This window comes from Ornithorhynchus anatinus, chromosome 7, assembly GCF_004115215.2.
Source record: "Ornithorhynchus anatinus isolate Pmale09 chromosome 7, mOrnAna1.pri.v4, whole genome shotgun sequence".
Lineage (NCBI taxonomy): Eukaryota > Metazoa > Chordata > Mammalia > Monotremata > Ornithorhynchidae > Ornithorhynchus > Ornithorhynchus anatinus.
In genome coordinates this window covers 55,078,967-55,100,250 of record NC_041734.1, presented here as the reverse complement: position 1 = coordinate 55,100,250, position 21,284 = coordinate 55,078,967, and the positions used below count along the sequence as shown (strand labels likewise).

At 43.4% G+C, this 21,284-nt stretch overlaps 1 protein-coding gene across 1 annotated transcript in view; it reads right to left on the bottom strand.

The window, feature by feature from the left end:
- TSPAN2 (tetraspanin 2) overlaps positions 1–21,284 on the bottom strand; it is a 49,606-nt gene that overhangs the window by 19,996 nt on the left and 8,326 nt on the right. Inside the window, exon 2 of the mRNA XM_029069868.2 lies at positions 7,228–7,330. Within this exon, the coding sequence (XP_028925701.1) occupies positions 7,228–7,330 (103 nt within the window). The remainder of the gene's footprint in view (positions 1–7,227; positions 7,331–21,284) is intronic.

Genomic DNA, 21,284 nt, shown 5'->3' with positions numbered 1-21,284 from the left:
ATTAGGATCATTTTAATGGTTTGAAGTCTAGGCCAGGAGGCTGGAAAAATTGCCAGTTTACCAGGAGGAAGTGAGAGAGAAGCAAAGGCTGAATGGCATCAGGTATGGTTTAGGTGCGGTGGCTACCGTAGCCCTAGAGGATACCGGACACACAAGCGTACCCAGTGTTACATGTGTTATGTCAGATACGCAGTCCAAAAGTGAAACAAGATGGAGGTATAGAGACCCTTTTGCGGAAGCTGGCCCGGTTCATATGACACTAGACTTGTCCCTTCCAAAGCCCCCTTCTCCCGAGCCATTGCGATCTCTTCCCAGGTTCCTCAGATCCTGGGCACCACCTCCAAACCATGGAACTCAGTGGCAGGAGCCGAGACAGAGAGAGGTCACACACTTAAAAATACCGGGCATAAAAGCATCTGCGGTCGAGCCTGTACTGGGCAGACCAGTCCAGAAACCCATTCTAACATAAAACAAGGTGAACGACCACTCTAGGGTTAGCACCGAAGAGATGAAAAAAGTACAGTCAAAGAAAGATCAAAATGCCCAAGTGAAAAATACATCTGGGGAAGTGCAGAAATCAAAGCCGGCGACAAAATAAAACTATCATCTTCCTTCTCTTGCTGACTTCTAGAATTGGAGTGACTGGAGCATGCTGAAGATTTTTAATTACATTTAGATTCCTACCTGGTTCGGTGGCTGAACCTTTAAGAATCGATTTGTATGAGTCACATCTGAAAGCACTGCTCTGACCTAGGCCACATATGTTTGCAGAACTCTGGTTGGCGTTTGGAATGCTAAACCATCTGGTATCCTTCCAGGTACCCAAAAAATGTGGAATGAAGGTTAGGTTAGAACTATACTGTTGATACTAATGATGGCCAGGAAACTACACGATAAAAGGACAAAAGGCACTATTATGTTGAACTGTGAGACTTTTCTCATCAGCACTTCTGGCTTTGAAGAGAATGGTGTCATATAAACACAAATGCTATTAACACCATCTGCTCTAGAGAATGGGCATGTGCCTCTCTCCTATTGCCAGAATAAGCTCCTCATTGCCTGCAGCTCATGCTTTGACATTCTTTCCTCTTCCTTTTTTAGGAAAGACAAGTGTCCTGTGGAGAGTGGCCCAGGTGGGGTTAGAGAGCCCAGTGGGCATTTGATGAAAAGCAAAGGCTAGGTCTGATGGGGAGGGGACGGGGAGCATGGCTTAAATTACAATCCCCTCATCCTTCACTGAGGATTTACAGCATCTGAGATGTTCCAGGAGGAGAGGGCTATTTCCCACAGAGGCAAACTATACCCAGAGTGCAGCTACCCATAGCCTTTTTAAGAGTTCTGTGCTGGGAAAGATTAACGCCTGCTATTCTCACAGAGTTCCCACAATATGCTGGGCTCAGTAAAGAGTGTCAAAGGACACAGTACGAGTCTGCATATGCAAATGCTCCAGATCACAAAACCACAGAAATGATGTTGATGGTCTGTGAAGCAGTGTTGCTCAGTGGATAGAGCACGAGCCTGGGAGTCAGAAGGCCCTGGGTTCTAAACCCGGCTAAACCCGAGACTTTGGCTTGCATTATCCAGATATTTCAGGCCCCACGAATCGAGATAATTTAAATTTTTTTGGAGTAAAATAATCTGTATAATTTGTAAATAATTATCTAGATAATTCAGTTAAAGCCTCTGCTCCTTTTCACTGTATTATCCACTTGTTTCTCATATCAACTATCTTTCTCCCTTTTCTGTTTTACAGTTACAGGCAAATTTTGGTTAAGATGTATACAAGTCCATTTAAGGTGATTCCCCAGTGAGTATAATTTCAAGATATGAACTTTTTTATGTAATCTTATTCTCTAACAACATGCCTGAATTTGATATGTTTGTTAACTTAGACTCTGTCACTTGCTCTGTCTGAGGCTCATTTTCCCTAAATCCAACTTTAATTTTGACAGTGGAAAAGCTTAAAATATCATTGTTATTATTATCAAGCAGGTTTATTGTATAAATGCAAATTAAAGTAGCTCCCAGAAGCAGCACTGTAATTAATACAATTCTCTAGCAAAAACTATTATCTGAATTCTTCCTAACCCCTTCCCACCTGTAACCATGTCATCGATTTCCTTTCTGCTTCAGATCTCTCTCTTTAAAGACAATCTTCAGTATGGCATCAAAATAATTTTGTTCTTCAGAAAGTAGGGCATGTTAGCTTACTTCAAAGTGCACCAAAAGCCTTGTTTATATAAACACTGCATTTTAAAACAGCTCCTTTTTCTTCCCCTTCTTCATGCATTTCAGTAGCTTTCATAAAGTGACTAGACAACTTTCATAATGTAGGATAATCACAATTTTGGGAGGGTTTTACTTGCTATCTGAAAAGCCACAAGTGGGACCCCATTTTTGGTTGGAGTGGCAAGATGACATCTGACATCATGGGGGTGAGGGCATTATCAGAGAGATGGAGGAGGAGAAGTCAGGATGCCCAACCTTCCTCCTTAGCAGCCACAACAGTGATTCTAATGGGCTGTGGTGGAACTCAGCAGAGGAAACAGAAGCAGGCTTGGTGAATGGGTGGGGTCAGGTGGAGTGTGTGTGTGTTTGTGTTTCTGTGTGTGAGTGTGTCCCTCTGTTTTATCTTCCTCTATGTCCCCTCCTCTATACTTTCACTGGGTCCCACTTGTCTATCTTTTTCTTTCTTTCTTAAGAGATGCTGCATGGCTTAGGGGCAAGAGCATGGGCTTGAGAGTCAGAGGATGTGGATTCTAATCCCGCCTCCACCACTTGTCTGCTGTGTGGCCTTGGGCAAACCCACTTAACTTCTCTGTGCCTCAGTTCCCTTATTTGTAAAATGGGGATTAAGACTATAAGCCCCACGTGGGACAACCTGATTACCTTGTGTCTACCCCAGCACTTAAAACAGTGCTTGGCACATAGAAAGCGCTTAACATATACCATGATATTTTTTCTCTCTCTCTTCCTCTCTCCTTCTCTACTCCACCCTCCTGCCCTCTTTTCCACTCCTCTTTCTCTCTCTTGCCTTTTTGGCCACTTACCTTAGAGGCCCCACCCCTACCCACCTTATCTGTCCCCACCTTCACCAAATAAGGTCAATTTTAATCCCTACCTCTTAGACATGCCCAAGCTTAAAAAACATCTCTTCGTAATTTTATTTATTTTTATGGTATTTCTTAAGTGCTTACCAAGTGCCAGGGGCTGAACTAAATGCTGGGGTAGATATAAGATAATCAGGTTGGGCACAGTTCATGACCCAAGCGTGGCTCACAGTCTTAATCCTCATTTTGCCGATGGGGTAACTGAGGCACAGAGAGGTTAAGTGACTTGCCCAAGGTCACACAGCATATACGTGGTAGAGCCTGGATTAAAACCCAAGTCCTTCTGATTCCCAGGCCCAGACTCTATCCACTAAGCCACACTGCTTCCCTGTCATTTAGTTTCTCCTAGACTGTTAGCTTATTATGGGCAAGGAATGTGCTTACCAATTTTGTTATATTGTACTCTCCCAAGTGCCTAGTACAGTGCTCTGCACACAGTAAACACTCAGTAAATACCATTGACTGACTGACTGATAGATAACAGAGGCACAGAGAAGTGAAGTGACTTGCCTAAGGTCATACGGCAGACAAGTGATAGAGCTGGGATTAGAACCCAGGTCCTCTGACTCCTAGGGCTGAACTCTTTCCACTAGGCCACGCTGCTTCTCATTATTTAGAAAGGTTCCTTGGGAATCAGAACTTCAATAGGTTTAAGGTCTGAGATCGAGTTAGGGGGAAAAAAAAATCAAGATATTATTTTGTTTCTAATGAAAACAGAGGATGAAAGCACCTGCTCCATCCCTTGGCATCCAAGCTACTTGTGTCCCATCTCTTTCTATGTGCTCCTTTACACGGAACTATGCCCGTCCACACTCCTCACCAACTTTTGGTCTTAAAAGGAGTGAAATTTTGAGTCTTGGGATTACATTAGACTCTTAAAAAGGTGGGATTACCCTTCCCAGCAAGATTCAGAATCAGATCACATAATAATAATGATGGTATTTGTTAAGTGCTTACTATGTGCCAAGCACTCCACACTGGGCTAGATATAAGGTAATCAGGCTATCCCATGTGGGGCTCACAGTCTTAATCCCCATTTTACAGATGAGGCAACTGAGGCACAGAGAAGTTAAGTGGCTTGTCCAACGGACACAGCAGACACGGGGCAGAGCTGGGATCAGAACCTGCGTCCTCTGATTCCCTAGCCCAGACTCTTTCCACTAAGCCACGACACCTAGGCCCAATCAAAACCCAGCTTGGTTTTGGGATACAGGACTGAAAGAGACAGCTGCAACATATGAGACCTAGTTGTGCCAGGCCCGGGCACCCTCCTCATGGAGAAATTCTGCTAATATCCTCTGCTGCAGACATGACTTCATATACTAAAGCATGTGCTGCCTTTATAGCTTCTCAAGGACTGAAGGGATCACAACCAGTTCTTCAGCACACAGATGGGAAGGCCACAGACATGTAGAATTTCCTCAAAAGGCCATTTTAACGAGCAGCTCATATAAACACACTTTAATAGAGTGGCAATGAGTTCTTAACGGGTAGGACTGTACTGCTTTGGGATGGGATTTTGCTGAGAATATTCATCCTACTGATTAGTAAAGGGAGCCCTGCTGTATTCAGTGAGAGCTCTTACTGATTTCTGGATTTTCCAATACAGTCCTGTTTTCCAACTCATACTTCCTTAAATACTGTGAATTATATCTTGTTTTTTGATTAACTCACTTCATTGCTACAAAAAAATACATCTCCTGCCTTGTGAACTTATTTTTCAAAACAGAAGGAAACATGGTTTCAGTGACTTTTTCCCTTTAGTGGATGGTTTTGGCTTTTACCCATAAGACCTGGCTTCTGACCACGGCTCATTCCTGACCCACTGGGTGTGTTCTAGATCACAATAACTCTGGGCCTCAGTTTCCCAACTACAAACTTAGAATCGCTAACTGCTAAGCAAAATCATTTTTTATTATTTATAAAAACAAACATGGGTGAGTCACAGTCTGGGCACGATGACCAGACCTCTTAGGTGAAATGCATCGGCGCCTGTGCACTGTGGGATTCTCACCATTTAGTTTCTGATCATTCTCTTGATCAGTTCTAGGCCAGTCTCTTAGCAAGTCTGTTTACCAACATTTGGCATTCTTTGCTCCTCTGCTTGGAAAATTGTTTTTAAGCGTTTCTCATAAAGTAAGTTAGGGAAAGGCTTCCGAATTCCGAGCCAAAACTTTTCTGCTACAATGAGCAATCTGCTTTCCTTGTTTAGGGGCTAGCCACCAAGAGGGACTAGGGGAGGGGGTGGGAGTAGAGGGAGAGAGAAACAGGCTTTGGCCCTTAAGGGCAGTTCACAGCAGAACTGAATGCTGGGAATTCCTGGCGCCCGTGGCCAGGAACACAAAATGACAAAAATATGACCACTTGGGCAGTCCCAGTGTTTATCCCTACCACCTTCCAGTAAAGGCCAGATGAACAACACATCAGCTAGAGAATGGCCCGTAAAGTTACAATAGCAAATCAACCTTGTCTATGCAAGAAATTGTAGCCTGGCTTGGCAGAGGCAAAACACCCCATTTGCTTTTGCAGTTAAAAGTGATCTCTGGTGGACAGATCAAATCCCCTTGCTCAGAGGATCAGGAATGCTTGGGACTTCTCAGGAACTTGGGCCTTGGCCAGTCCTGTTGGGTATCTAGAAATCAGCTTAGTACATATTCGCTTGGAAACATCTACTATCCTTCTTAGGGAATGGGTCTGTGGGATAAATTATGCTGCCCTGGTTTTACACGTGGAAATACAGGTGCGGGGAACAAAAACCTCTTGAGGTCTATTGCTCCCTTCTCCCCAGTGGGATGGGTCAGCTGCTCAGCTGATATTTTCTAAACAAGGAAATCTCGAAACAGGAAATGTTTGACTTTCAGAGGTCTGACCTCATTGCTCTTGATTCCCAATACTTTCTTCCCAGCTATGCCACGCCTGGGGGCAGGAGGAGAGGGGAGAGGTGATTGTGGCTCCTTCAACCCTCCAGCTAAGGAGCAGGCATGTTATGTTGACAGATTGGAATGAGCACACTCTGAACTGCCTACACCCAAGGAAGCACCCATCTTGAGCTAACTATCCTGCCCTCTGCTTTGTGGAGGAAGGAAAAGGAGAAATACAAAGATACATAAAGATGGGGCAGGAGAAAGAAAACAAAAAAAAAAAAACCAAACAAGTGATACCATGATAACAAATACTTTCAAAAAAGAGAGAGGGAAAAAGGAAAGGCCAAAATAGAGTGAGGTCAACAACAAAAAAAGAAAAATAACACCGAGTATTGATGATATTCAATTTTTTTTTAGAAAAAATCACCTAGGACTGACAATCGCTACTGGACCAACCGAACTGAATACACATACATTTTGGAAATGTGGCTCATGAAATGGAACAGAATGAGAAGAGTCCATATACAGGCTATGTAGAGCACTGTTCAGAAGAGATTTAACAGCTAATTAATACTCAAAAGCTTTTACTAGCTCAAACAGTCTCAGAGCTTTAGTTTCAACCTGCCATAAAGCATTTTTTTAAACGTTATTCAGTGTTTTGCAATCTCTCCTTGGCCATTCTTTACATAGGTTTGAAAGTGAGTTTGGGGTTGCTATTGACAGAAAGGCAATCATGAGGCAGGATTATTCAAGGTCACCCAATAAGACCGAAGGAGAGCAGTAGAACCACTGGCTGCCAGGTTTGCATCCTGTTGTTTAGTCACTGTGCCCCTGGTGTGTCCTAGACATTTCCTTTCAAGCACTTAGTAAGTGAACACATGAGACCCATCTGAGAAGCAGCATAATCTAGTGGAAAGAGCAAGGGCTTGGGAGTCAGAGGGCCTGGGTTCTAATACCAGCTCTGCCACGTCTGCTGTACAACCTTAAGCAAGTCACTTAACTTCTTTGTGCCTCAGTTCCCTCAACTGCAAAATGGGGATTAAGTCAGCGAGCCCCTCGTGGGGCCGAGACTGTGTCCAACCTGATTACCTTCCATCTACCCCAGTGCTTTAGTCCACTGCCTGGCACAGAATACAAGTTTAACAAATACCATTAAAAAAAGCAAAAAACAAACTCAGCGTTCCGACTTCAGAAGAACTATACATTAGTCAAAAATCAGCAGGGCTGAGTACAGGAAGCTTGAGTTCACTTACCCATATAGAAATATTCTGGGGATTTGTCTCCTGAAGATAAATCCTTTACCACACCGCCAAACCGAAGCCACAGGCCGAAGGCAATAACAGCAGATCCTGCCAACTGAAAGGCAAACAACGACATCTTCGTATTTACTTTGTAAAGGTTTGGAAAGTATTTGAAAACCTGGAGAGGGCATGTAAGGTCAGCTCACATTTTGTGGAGAATTCAAATTGCAGCTTGGAAAGCTAAAGCATCTTTCTATGTTAGAGTTGCCTGCTTACTCTTTCATTCAACATTCCTAGGCTTCTCACCGTGCAAAAGCTTCTTCACTCAGCTATAGCAGCTTGGGCAGCAGTCATACAGGTTCATCACAAAATGAGAAGTATTCCTGGATGGGGTTTTAGATCTGGGTCCCCGTGAGAAAGGCAAAACCCAGGGTCCTGAGAGAGAACCCTGTTTCCTTCCATTATACATCAATTTAGACATTTCTGTATCGGAAGAAAACAAACCCACCCACTAAAGGTAGTTATTTTAGGAATTTGCAATCTCTGTTTAGAGAGTTTCCTCCAAAGTAGGTTTTATTAACTCTTTAGTCCACAACACCCACTCTATCTATGGTTTTCATGTCCTGGCATTGACCAGTCATGATTTTATAGGCAGAGAGTGTCCAGTCAGATTACCGTTGTTGACCTACGCTCCCGATGAAAGTCACTTGGGAACGTGTCTACCGACTCTGTTACACTGCATTTTCCCAAGCACTTAGGACAGTACTCCGCACACAGTAAGCACTCAATAAATACGACTGATTAACTTCAGTGAGAGGTGTTTTCAGTCTGCCTGCCGAGTTACCCAAAGCAGAGTCTTAGCTACTGGCTGAGGGGCAGCTGGGGCAGAGTCAGCAGATGGTAGAGCAATCACTTCACTTCCTTTCCTCCACCAAATTCTGAAGGCTTTGGGGAGGCTGAATTTTAGAACTAAAGCTGGAAAACGTTCCTGTCAACATACAACTAACCTCTCCAGACTGGTCAGAGTGGCCGGCCAGGCTGGTTGAGGCCGTTCCAAGCTCACAGCCTCCTCTCTGCAAATGCCCTCTCTAATTTGGCAGAAAAAGCAAACACAAGATGTCACCTCTTGGGAGGCATTGGTGGCCTAACAGAAAATGCAGGACTGTTAAGCAGGAGACCCTAGCTTTAGCTCTGCCATGGGCCTGTTGTGTGATGGTGGACAAACGTGGCATTTATTAAGCACTGCTTTGTGCTAAACATACATGGAAGGAGCGTGGCCTTGGGGGTTAAAGCAAGAGCCTGGAAGTCAGAAGGACTTTTAGTCCCAGGGCTGCCACGGGGCTGCCACCTGTCTGTTGCGTGACCTTGGGCAAGTCACTTCACTTCTCTGTGCCTCAGTTACCTCATCTATAAAATAGGGAATAAGGTTGTGAGGCCCATGGGGGACATGGACTGTGTCCAAGCTGATTACCTTGTACCTACCCCAGTGCTTAGAACAGGGCCTGGCACATAGTAAAGACTTAACAAATACCACTAAAAAAACATAAAATAAACCCTGAAGTAGATAGCAAGTAACAGGATGGAACACAATCCCTGTTCCACATAGGGCTTCCCAACCTGTCTTATCCCCATTTTACAGTGGAGGGAACTGAAACCCAGAAAGTTAAGTGACTTGTCCAAGGTCATGCAGTAGGCTAGGGATGGAGCTGGGACTCAGACCCGAATTGCCCGTCTCTCCATCCCAGGCCCTGCTACCTCCAAAGTCACATTTCCTCTCTTGCCCCTTCCTCTTAGATCGTGAACCACTTTTGTGACAAGGGGTAGGTCCGGTCTGATTATTTTGTAACTTCCCCAGTGCTCAACACAGAGTAATACCTTAATATACACTCTAACTATATTATCTCCATGCACCATCCTTCATATGAAAGCTCTAGTACTCTAAAAAATTGAAGGCGAAGAGCTTCACCTCTGCCCCACAAGTCAAACTACTGCAAGGAGGGATCAGTGGAAGAGAAATGTGGGATCGGAAGAGGTGTGGGGTGGGGAAGGGAGAATTCACAGCCTCTGCATGTGAAGAGTCTCAGGATTCTCAGAAGGAGTGAGAAAATCTGCCTGAAGCAGAAGCTCAGCAGTTGGACTCTCCAGTATGTAATAACTAACATTTTCCAATACTAAGAGGAAAGAATCAATTGGATAATGGAAGGGGTAGCTAAGTGAGGTGACCGGGCTTGTTTTCAAGATCCTTTGGGGATCTCTGGAGGATTTATTTTTTAAGGGTGTCAGTGGGACGCTGATTGTATTGGTGACAAAGATAATGATGATTCGCTTTCAAACGCCAGGAAGAGGGAGAACATCAGAATCCAGTTGGTCAAGCTTAATCAGAAAGATTCCCCCAAGCCCGCTCTGCTTGTTACGGTCACTTGGTCACTTCGGGACTGGTGCCCGAGGGGAGAGCCCCTCTGGGCAATGGTGCAAGGCTGCTCAGATCAACCCCGCCAGACAAAGCCTCACAGCCAAAACCAACAGATTTAGCCTCTGCAGCTATTTTGGGGAAAAGCAAAGTTTCCAAATACAAAGCAGAACAACTGCTATTGAATCAGGCTTGAAGCCAAAACCTACAGACCCTGAACAGCCTGGGGAGAAGGAGGAAGAGGAGAACATGGCAAGTCCCAGGGAGATCCCGCCACGAGGCCACATTTTTGGAATCTCCATATACACACACACACACTGTAATTTATAGCTGTCTGGAATAATTCCACCCAGACGGAACACGTTTATTCAGCACTGGTGGAAACACATTTGATGCAGAATGGAAAATTAGAAGAGAGGTTGCAATTTAAAGCCACTGGGCAATGAGAGACCAGCTCCTTTCCTCTAAACCACATGGATTTCCCTCTGGGTAAAGGAAACTGTGACTGGAAGAAATTTTATCGTCATTCAGAAGGCAAGGAGCCTGGGATGACCTGTTCTTTGGTCTGAGTAAGGGTACGTATGGTAAAGTTAGAACCTGGGCCTTTACTTTAGATGAAGGACAAAAGGGAATTTCCTGGAAGATGATATTTGTAAACAAGTATCCACTGATAACTTGGTTCTTGCCCGGTTCTGATAATTTCCAAACATTTAATGCAGACAACATATGAAAATCAGTGCAACAGTATGGCCTAGTGGATAGAGCATGGGCCTCGGAGTCAGAAGGACTTGAGTTCTAATCCCAATTCCACCACTTGTCTGCTGTGTGACCTTGGGCAAGTCACTTAACTTCTCTATGCCTCGGTTACCTCATCTGTAAAATGGGGATTAAGACTGTGAGCCCTACGCAGGATACAGACCACGCCCAACCTGATTACCTTGTATCTACCCCGCGCTAAGAACAGTGCCTGGCACATAGTACATGCTTAACAAATGCCATAAAAAACAAATAAACAAAAAAATGAAAAAAAGAGCCAGTTCTCAGTGGGGCTCATCAAATCTACCATGACGTAGATTGATAAAAATTCATTCTGATCACAATCTAGTCAAGAACAAAGCAAGTGTGACTGGAAATTAACAATCTGTCTGCTGCTTCCAGCTCTCATCGCTGTTGAGCTCCTGCAGAAAAGTATGAACAGAAATGCTGCTCTTTAGAGAAGTATTTCTGTCTCTTCATCATGGCCAAGTAAAACCTATAGTTTGTTTACCTCGGTTGTGGCCACTGGGGTCGCGATTCAAAAATAATAATAACAACAATAATAATTATTATGGTATTTGTTAAGCACTTACTACATGCCAAGCACTATTCTAAGCACTAGGGTAAATACAAGGTAATCAGGTTGGGCATAGTCCCTATCCCTCATGGGGCTCACAGTCTTAATCTCTATTTACAGATAAGGTAACTGAAGTACGGAGAAGTTAAGGGACTTGCCCAAGGTCACACAGCAGACAAGTGGCGGAGCCAGGATTAAGAACCCACATCCTTTGACTCCCAGGCCCATTCTCTTGTCACTAGGTCATGATTCACACATAAAGGATCAATCAGTGGTATTTTTTGAGAACTTACTAGGTGCAGAGCACTGCCTACTTTGATGTCTAGTTGTCTCCCAAAGCCCTCCTGCAAGGGTCAACATTTGAAAATTGAATGGACAAAACTATGCGAAGGAGAATTGTGCTTCCATCACTTAAAAACGGAGTAGGAAAACTGTGGGGCAAATGAATCAAAGATATCAAAGAAAGGCCTAGAGAGTGACTAATCGCTGCATTTGAACCGATGGCTTTTCAGAATCTGTACCGTGCAGTCTTACAGTTTTATCTGAACTGATCCCTTCCCCACCTGTCTACCAAATCACCTCACTCCTTCTTCTTCTGTATTTAGAGGGACCAGGGTTCTTTGTCTGTTGGGTACCCTAGTTCACATGTTTCTATAAGAGAGGGAAGAGATTATCTCACAGAGTGCTTGGCAAACACTAACAATAGCTTCAGGAGAGTGAACATCTTGGCTGGGCAAAGATTCATGGAGAGGGGAGAATTAAAAAAAAAAAGTCTACCACTACTTGCTGACACCCCAAACAAACAGCAGTTAAGAGTCTCTTGCAGACCTCTGCCCCTCAGACTCTGAGGCCCTACCTATTGAGGAATCTCACCCTATTCCCTCTGATTTCTCCACCAGACTTATATCCAGAAGATGATAGTCCCAGAACTGTCAGGGGAAAGGAACAGAAAAAACAAAAGCACTGGAGACTACTGTGTATTTCCACAGGCCATTCATAGGGAGCTGGTTCAATGGAAATTTCAGTAGCTAACCATATTCCAGCAGATTTGCAGGCTATGAAATTAAAAATTGCAAGCACATGTCTTTTTAGATATAATTTTTCATATTCAAAAAGTCAAAAAGCATATGGAAGAACTCCAGGCATGACTTGGAAAGCCTAGAAAAGTGGACATTATTCATTCACTAAGCTTGATTAAGCAGGTTTCCAGAAAGAACTGAATCAACTCTTCTGTAATAATGATTCCTTTGTCAGAGTCACACGAGGACCTCTAAAGCTTTCTTTTTTTAGTTAACTAGAGGTTTCTCCCCTTCTATGGAGGATTCCCCATAAAGTAGGCCCAGTGGCTAGAAATGTAAATACAGTGATGTCGAGTTGGCCTGGAGAGGTTATGAATCACCAGAAATATGAAACACCTCCTTTGCTCTGCTAATAAGTAAGGGTTTGTTGAGCCGATTCATTTTATCTTCTTTACTTCAACTCAACAGCAAACCTCTAATTTATGTACAAATGAATGGATTGTAGAATCTTTCTGGGACATTCCCAGGGTGAATCGGTATAGTTTTGGCTGTGCAGAAGGCCTCCATCCTTGCTATAAGAAAGCACAGTAAGGTATCTTTATTAAAACATTTTTGAACGGTGGCAAGGATGATATAGAACAATCAGGGTCATGGAAATCAAAGGAAATGTCTTTATGAGGCACTTTCAGAGAACATCCACAACTGATTGGATCTCTACATCCCAAAGTTACATGCTGTTGAAACCAAACACCTCCCACTGAAAAAGTAGTGTGGTGCACCTGTGGCCAGATAATATATAAACAGTAAGCTCTACCCAGTGAAAAAATCTGTGTAAAAATATTACACCATTTTCCCCAGCTATGAAAAGAGAGCAATAGGGAGTCTCTGTGGGGTGAACTTTATATTCCTACTCCTCCACAATTATTAGCATATGCAAAAGGATATTCTGCAGCATCAGTCTCCAGAGGGCATCAGGATAATATCAGAAATAAGAACATAAGACATGTCATTCCTGGCTCAGACCAATGGCCTACCCAGCCCAGAATACTTCATTAGTGGCAATAGCAGGGTACAGTGACTTGTCAAATAAGTCAAGTGCTAAGAACACCTTCACTGGGTAAGTAATACTTATTGATCGCCTACTACGTGCAAAGCATGGTACTAAGAAGTGGACACCAGAAGCAGCGTGAGAAGCAGTGTGGCCTAGTGGAGAGAGCCCAGGCTTGGGAGTCAGCCCCATAGCACTTATGTACATATCTGTAATTTCTTTATTTGTATCCATGTCTGTTTCCCCCACCTCTAGACTGTACGCTTATTGTGGACAGGGAGTATGTCTGTTTATTGTTGTACTGTACTCTCCCAAGTGCTTAATACAGTGCTCTGTACACAGTAAGCACTCATTAAATGCAACTGAATGAACGAATGAATCAGAAAGCCCTGGGTTTGAATCCCGAAGCTGCCACTTGTCTGTTGTGTTACCCTGGGTAAGTCACTTAACTTTTCTGTGCCTCAGTTACAATATCTGTAAAATGGGGATTAAGACTATGAGTCCCATATGGGAAATGACTATCCAACCTGATAAGCCTGTATCTCCCCCAGTGCTTAGAACAGTGCCTGGCATATAGTAAGTGATTAACAAATATTTAAAAAAATCAAATGCAATAAATGCTGGTCCTAACCTCAGGAAGCTTACAATCTAATGCATCTTCAACTGCCTCCTTTTGTCACTTGTCTACTGTCAGAATTTCCCTTCCCACCCTGTTCCAGGCAGGGAAGGGGGTGGCTCAGAGATGCTGCAGGAGGTTCCACTTGCAGAGCAGGCTGCTGCAGAAAGATACTTCCCACAGCCTCCAAACCACTGAGGGTTGCATTATGAGCTTTTCCTTGAAGAAGCTGGAGACTGGCCTCTGCTCCAATTATTATATTTGATACAATGTTCCAATTGCCCCCCTGAGCTTCCTGCTATAATAACCTGCTGGCTACCAATCCTGGCAAAGACTAAAAATGAAAATCAAGGGGAGAAATGACTTTTCTTTTTCCATTTTAAACATTTAATTTCAGAAGGTGCTTTCTTCGTTTACTCAGTTTCTTAAAATTCCATTCAGAACCCATCAACCCCCTCCTCCAGAGCCTCCAGTAGTTTGCCACATCAAACGGGAACTCCTGACCATTAGATTTAAGGCTTTCCACCAGCTGTCTCCCTACCTATTCGTTCCCTTTTCCAGCTCCAGCTCACATTCTTCTCTCTTCCCAAGCTAGCCTTCTAACCCGTATCTCACTCTTGACTCCCCCATGGCTGATTAATTACTCATGTCTTCCCCTGGTCATGGAACTCCCTCCCAAGTCAGGACCACCAAACCACAATGCTTCCCACCTTCAGAGTCTTATAAAAATTACTTCCTTTATTAGGAAGCACTCCTTGATTAATCCCTTCTCTGATCATTTCGCTCCATCAGTCATAGAGAAGCAGCATGATGTAGTGGATAAAGCACGGGCCTGGGAGTCAGAAGGTCCTGGGATCTAATCCTAACTCCACCATTTGTCTACTGTATGACCTTAGGCAAGTCATTTAACTTCTCTGTGCCTCAGTAACCTCCTGTAAAATATGGGGATTAAAGGCATGAGCCTAATCTGGGACAGGGATTGTGTCCACCCTGATTAACTCGTATTTACCTCGGTGCTTAGCACATAATATGATTAAAAAGTACCATTATTATTATTTAGTAGTAGTATCATTTAAGTACCCTTTTGGTGCAGTCCACTAATTAGGTGTTTTTTTTTAATTGGTATTTGTTAAGCCCTTACTATGTGTTGGGCACTGTAGTAAGTGCTGGGGTAGATACAAGCTAATCAGGTGGAGCACAGTCCCTGTCCCTCCTGGGGCCCATAGTCTTATCCCCCATTTTATAGATGAGGTAACTGAGGAATAGAGAAGTGAAGTGACTTGCCCAAAGTCACAGAGCAGACATATAGTGGCAAGGGATTAGACCCCCAATCCTTCTGACTCCCAGACCCGTGCTCTATCCACTAGACCACACTGCTTATGATGTACAAGATACATGATATGGTATCAAAAAAGCTTACATGCTAACAGGAAGATGAACATAAAAATATTTACTAAAGTGATCATATTGGACATCTATACAAGACGTTGTGCATTGGAATATTACTTAGAGAAAGTCTGTTGGAGGAGGTGGGATTTTAGGAGGGATTAGGATGTAGGGAGAGCTGTGATACTGGGATGGAGGGAGAGCTGTGATCTGTCTGATGTAGGGAGGGTGGGAATTCCATGCTGGGGAAACTGTGTGGGCAAGGAACAAAGTAGGGAGGTTCAAGAGCAACATACAGCTAGAAGGTTGCCTTGGGAGGAATGAAGCCCACGAGTTGGGTAATGGCCAGGGAGGTGAAGAGACAGGTAAGGTGGGGTCAGTGGGCGGAGAGTCTCAAAGATGAATGTGAGGAGTTTTTGTTTGCTCCAATGAGAAAAAGGGAGCCAATGGAGGAATTTGAGGAGAGAAGTGGACCGAGCAATGATTCAGGAAGATAATCTGCAGCACCATATAATGATAATTATGGAATTTGTAAAGCGCTGTCACGCATTGTATTAAGGGGTGGGGAAGATAGCAGATAATCAGGACATAAATAGTCCAGGTCCCACATAGGTCTCACAGTCTAAGTAGGAGGGAGAACAAGAATATGAGAAGCAGAGGATATAGCACGGGCCTGGGAGTCAGAAGGACCTGGATTCTAATCCTGACTTTGCTACTTGTCTACTGTGTGACCTTGGTCAACTCACGTAACTTCTGTCTGCCCCAGTTACCTTATCTGTAGAAAAGTGGATTAATAGTACGAGTCCCATGTGGGACACAGACGGTGTTTAACTTGATTAGCTTGAATCTACCCCAGTTCTTAGTACAGTGCCTGGCACATAGTAAGCTCTGAACAAATACCATAGTATTAGCCTCACCACTAGTCTTCTTTTGAAAAAACTCATGATGTGAGACTCTTAGCTTCAGCTAAGAGACTTCTTTTTTTTTGTATTTGTTAAATTCTAAGCACTGGAGTAGATACATGGTAATCAGCTTGGACACAGTCCATGTCCCACATGGGGCTCACAGTCTTAATCCCCATTTTATAGATGAGGTAACTGAAGCAGAGAGAAGTGACTTACCCAAGATCACACAGTAGACAAGTGGCAGAGCCGGGATTAAAACCCTTATCCTCCTGATTCCCAAGCCCTTGCTCTATCCACTAGGCCACGCCGCTTCTCTATTTCCATACGTATCCATGATTCCACAAAGAAAAAACAGCGTTATGGATAGTGATCCTGCTTGGTTACTTCTCCACTGCTTTCAAACATGCCTATTTCTCCTCCATCCTGAAAAAAAACAAAAAACAAACCCCTCCCTTGACCTCATGGCTCCCTCCAGCTACTACCCCATCTCCTTCCTACCACTCCTGTCCAAACTTCTTGAGTGGGAGGTTTACACCTGCTGCTTCCACTTCCTCTCCTCCAATTCTCTCCTTGATTGCTTCCAATCTGGCTTCTGTCCCTTTCTCTCCACAGAAACTGCCCTCTCAAAGGTCACCAATTATCTTCTTGCCAAATCCAACAGCCTCCATGGCTTCAATTACTACCTGTATATGGATCACTCCCAAATCTACATCTCCAGTCCTGATTCTGCTCTGCTGTAAGAGTTCCACCCAGCAGGTTGTGATTGACAGGGTGAGAGGGGCCCTGGTCGGAAACGCGAATGCTGAGATCAGGGTGAGGGCAAAGTGAGCTCTGTGCATCAGAGAGTTCAGACCCTAGGAGGAGAAATGGAAGAAAGTGAGAGAGAGAAAGTAACACCTCCTTTTCACTCAATGGAACAGACAGAACAGATAATGGTTCACAACCCAACCCTTTGTGGTAGGACTAAAACACGAGAAACAAAATCTCAGAGAATTGCTAGACCACCAAGGTGTAACAAGAACTGATTATGTGTAAAGCAGTTCTAGGGCAGCTGATTACAATACACTACATTTTGTGTACTATGAAAACAAAAATCTATGTCAGCCTGACTTTCTGCCGAAAGCCACTGCTTTATTACAGTAGTTACTTATTTATGACAGCATTTATTTATAAACAAATACATCACATATTTAAGTCATTTAAATTTAAATCTATTTAAAAACATTTAATTTGAATTTAATTAAATCATATCCGTGAAATAAATTATAATTTTAAAAATTTATTACAGTATTGTCAAGTCTTTTCTCCAGGTGGCTCAGGAGGGGGGGAAATAAGCACACTGCAGAACAACCTGATTTAAATGAAAATTTTATTTGACACCAGTCTCTAGCAAATGGTTCAAAAGATGGTTGGCTACAAAATCTCTGCAGCAGCAGATGAGACACTGGAAAGAAAACCAGAGGCTTTGCTGTCCCATAGTAGTAAGAAGAAGCAGCTGAGAAGCAGCGTGGCTCGGTGGAAAGAGCACGGGCTTTGGAGTCAGGGCTCATGAGTTCAAATCCCAGCTCTGCCACTTGTCGGCTGTGTGACTGTGGGCAAGTCACTTAACTTCTCTGTGCCTCAGTTCCCTCATCTGTAAAATGGGGATTAAGACTGTGAGCCCCACGTGGGACAACCTGATTCCCCTATGTCTACCCCAGCGCTTAGAACAGTGCTCGGCACATAGTAAGCGCTTAACAAATACCAACATTATTATTATTATTATTAAGAAGTGACTTGGATTTGCAATTTCACTTTTTCTGCTCAAGTCTGTAAATTCTGTAAGACAAGAATTCATGCCTCTCTAATTTCCGAAGTCTCATTCATTCAATTGTATTTTTTGAGGGCTTACTGCGTGCAGAGCACTGTACTAAGCACTCAGGAGAGTACAATATAACAATAAACAGACACATTCTCTGCCCACAAGGAATTTACAGTATAGACCCTTTTAATCCTGACCTCTTTTCATCCCTCAGTGCTCTGTATACTTTCTAGCTGAAAAATACTGGAAGGTTCAAGAAGGATTTGGATATATGCCTGGATGTGGGATGGATGCCAGTGACTACAACTGTCACTTGGTTCTTGTAAGGCATTCTGTGGACACTGTCAGAGACTGGATGGATCACGGATCTGATAAACAAAGGCATTTCTTATGCACACAATTCATGAGTTCTAATACTGGCTCCACTACTTGTCTGCTTTGTGACCTGGGGCAAGTAACTTTTCTTTACCTCAGTTCCCTCATCTGTAAAATGGGGGTTAAGACTGTGAACCCTATGTGGGACACGGACTGTGTCCAACCTGATTATCTTTTATCCATTCCAGTGCTTAGAACAGTGCCTGGCACATAGTAAGCACTTAAATACCGTAATTATCATTATTATTATTATTCCTATGAAAGTTAGAAATCTGCCACCTAATATAATACACAGGGTGGATAATGTAGGTGAGGATGTAGAGAACTTACTGTAGTTAAATTTTGGGGAACTGACTTCTACGTTTAGTAAAAACTTATCACTGAGAAGAAAAAAGTCATTAAAAGAGCAAGTCCTTTGTGGGGGGGTCTCCTTTAAAACTATGAACTATGGGCTAATTCACTTGAGATTCTTACTGTTAAGAAATAAGATCGTGTAAAAAGTAACTGAGGTGTGAAATCCATTAGAAAATATTGGCTAACCATATCCATTATACCTGCATTATAATGAGGGGACTCAGGAGACATTGTCCCTCCCCTCAATAATAACTCAGGCATATTAAAACAGCAAAGGACCCTGGAGAGCCATGCTTCCATGTGGGGCAAGGCCCAGCTCCCAGCCACTGGCCGTGACGTGGAGTTAGGGCAAATGCATAAAGTGGCCTGGGCCCCTAGAATTTCCACTTGTCTGTGTTCTGTTTCCTTTCGAGTTGGTGATACTGCATAGAGACCAGCATTGGTGTGGGGTGGAGGAGAGGGAGAGGAAAACTATTCCTCTCCTAATGCCCCTACCACTGGGTAGGCAAAGTGCCAGTGACACCCCACTTTTCCAGGGGACATGGATGTTTTTATGAAGCATCTAAATCAGAATATTACAGACAGAGGAACAATGGGAGTGAACTGCATCTGGAACTTCAGTGTCCATAAAATGCCTTACAAGAACCGAGTGACAGTTGTACTCACTGTCGAGAGAGGAGCAGAGCCAGGCCTAGGCCTCTTACTCTGGGGATTGAGCCAGATCCTCGATTCTTACTCTGGGGATTGCGCCACTTGACTAAACTGCTTCCCTGTGATATTTGAATTGATTACCAGGGCCCTTACCCTGGATAATATTAAAGACTCTATAATGAAAAAAAGACAACATAAAGCAATATTGAATGATGAAAATTTGTTTCTCTGTAAAATGGGAATCTCAATACAAGTAGTCTGGCCTTCTAACCCTGGATAGTATATTTTTTGTTTCGGGTGACAGACCTTCTTGAACTTCCAAAATTTTGAAGCAACAAGTTGTTTCCCCTTCATTTTAATCCTCTGCAGAATTAAAGAAAGCAATATGCAAATTGGCCTTACAGAGAAAATACAGGCAACCCAGAATTGACATTCACCTTGCAAAAAAATAAATCCAAGATGCAAATAATCAGACCTCAGCTACTGTGGCCTCTTGTGCCTGTTCCTCTGACTCTCATCTCTTCTCTCTGTAGGCATGCAAAGTGACGTTGCTAAAATGACTTTCTCATCTCATTTCTTTGATTATGTGCTTTCTCTTCAAGAGATGCTCTTTCCTCAACTTGCACTTAAAGCTCCAATACCATATCTAAGTCCTCAAGCATTCTGCTCTTTCCTGTAACTCTTCTCTTTGCTTTCTTCACCATTCTAATAACAATAAAAATAATAATAATACCTTTAAGTGCTTTATATATGCCAAGCACTGTACTAAGCACTGGATTAGGTACAAAATAGTCAGGTTGCACAGAGTCCCTGTCCCACAAAGGGGAATCCAATTTATAGGAGTGAGAGAACATATATTTATACTCCATTTTAGAGGTGAGGAAATAGAGGCCTAGAGATATTAAGTGATTTCCCACAGTCACACAGTAGGCAAGTGGCAAAGTCTATGCTCTTTCCAATATGTCATGCCACTTCTCACAGCCCACGCATTTTATCCATATATCAATTGTATTGAATATTATGTGCAGAGCAATGTACTAAGCAAGCACTTGGGAAAGTCCAACGCAACAGAGTTGGTAGATCTGATCCATGCCACAAGGAGTTTGCAGTCCAGAGGGGCTACAGACATTACAATAAATTACAGAAAGGGGAAATGGTAGAATATATGCATCATCTCGTGTTCTCCACTTAGTCCCACTTTTATGCCCATTTTTGGACCACAGTCTCTTTGTTCTAAGGCTCCCTTATTTATGTACGGTATTTAATAAGTTCTTACTAAGTGCCAGGCTTTGTGCTAAGTTCTGGGGTAGATAAATATAATCAGATCAGATACAGTTATCATTCCCACCCAGAACTGACAGTTGAGCAGATATCTTATCTCCATTGAAAGATAAAGAAATTGAGGCTCAAAGACGCTGTGACTTGTCCAAAGACACACTGCAGGCCAGGGGCAGAGGTGGGATTAGAACCTCGGGTCTTCTGACTCCAGGTTCTTTTCTTCTTCCACCAGGATGATCTGCCGTCCCATTTGCCAATCCTTATACTTTTCTTTGGTATTCCTCCTCACAATTCCCATGTTCTGGAAAGTGCTTAGTGCAAGTGCTTGGCAAATACCATTTCAGAGTGAAATGCATACAGCACAGGCCTGGGAGTCAAAGGGTCATGGGTTCTAATCCCGGCCCCCCCATATGTCTGTTCTGTGGCCTTGGGCAAGCCACTTCACTTCTCTGTGTCTCAGTTACCTCATCTGTAAACTGGGGATTGAGACTGAGCCCCACGTGGGAGAGGGACTGTGTTCCACCTAATATGCTTGTATCTACCTCAGCTCTTAGTACAGTGCTTGGCACATAGTAAGTGCTTAACAAATACCACAGTTATTACAATTAAAAATAAAAGCCTTCAACTCCACCATCCCCCATTAGAAAAAAGAGGCTAGGGAAGGTCTGAAAGCATTGGCAAATGAAAACAAACCAACAAGTCCACTCCTGTTTAGCCAGGAGATTTTCTCCCTCTTTCCAGCAGCTACAGCCCATGAACTTTCCTGACGGTGGTGAACCCATGGGCTCAGGACAGGCCGAGTTCGTCGACAGCTCCTGGCACAAGAACAGTAATTCCACTGTGATCCACGCAGTCTCGGTCTTTAGCGAACAACATTTGATTTTGCCACACAG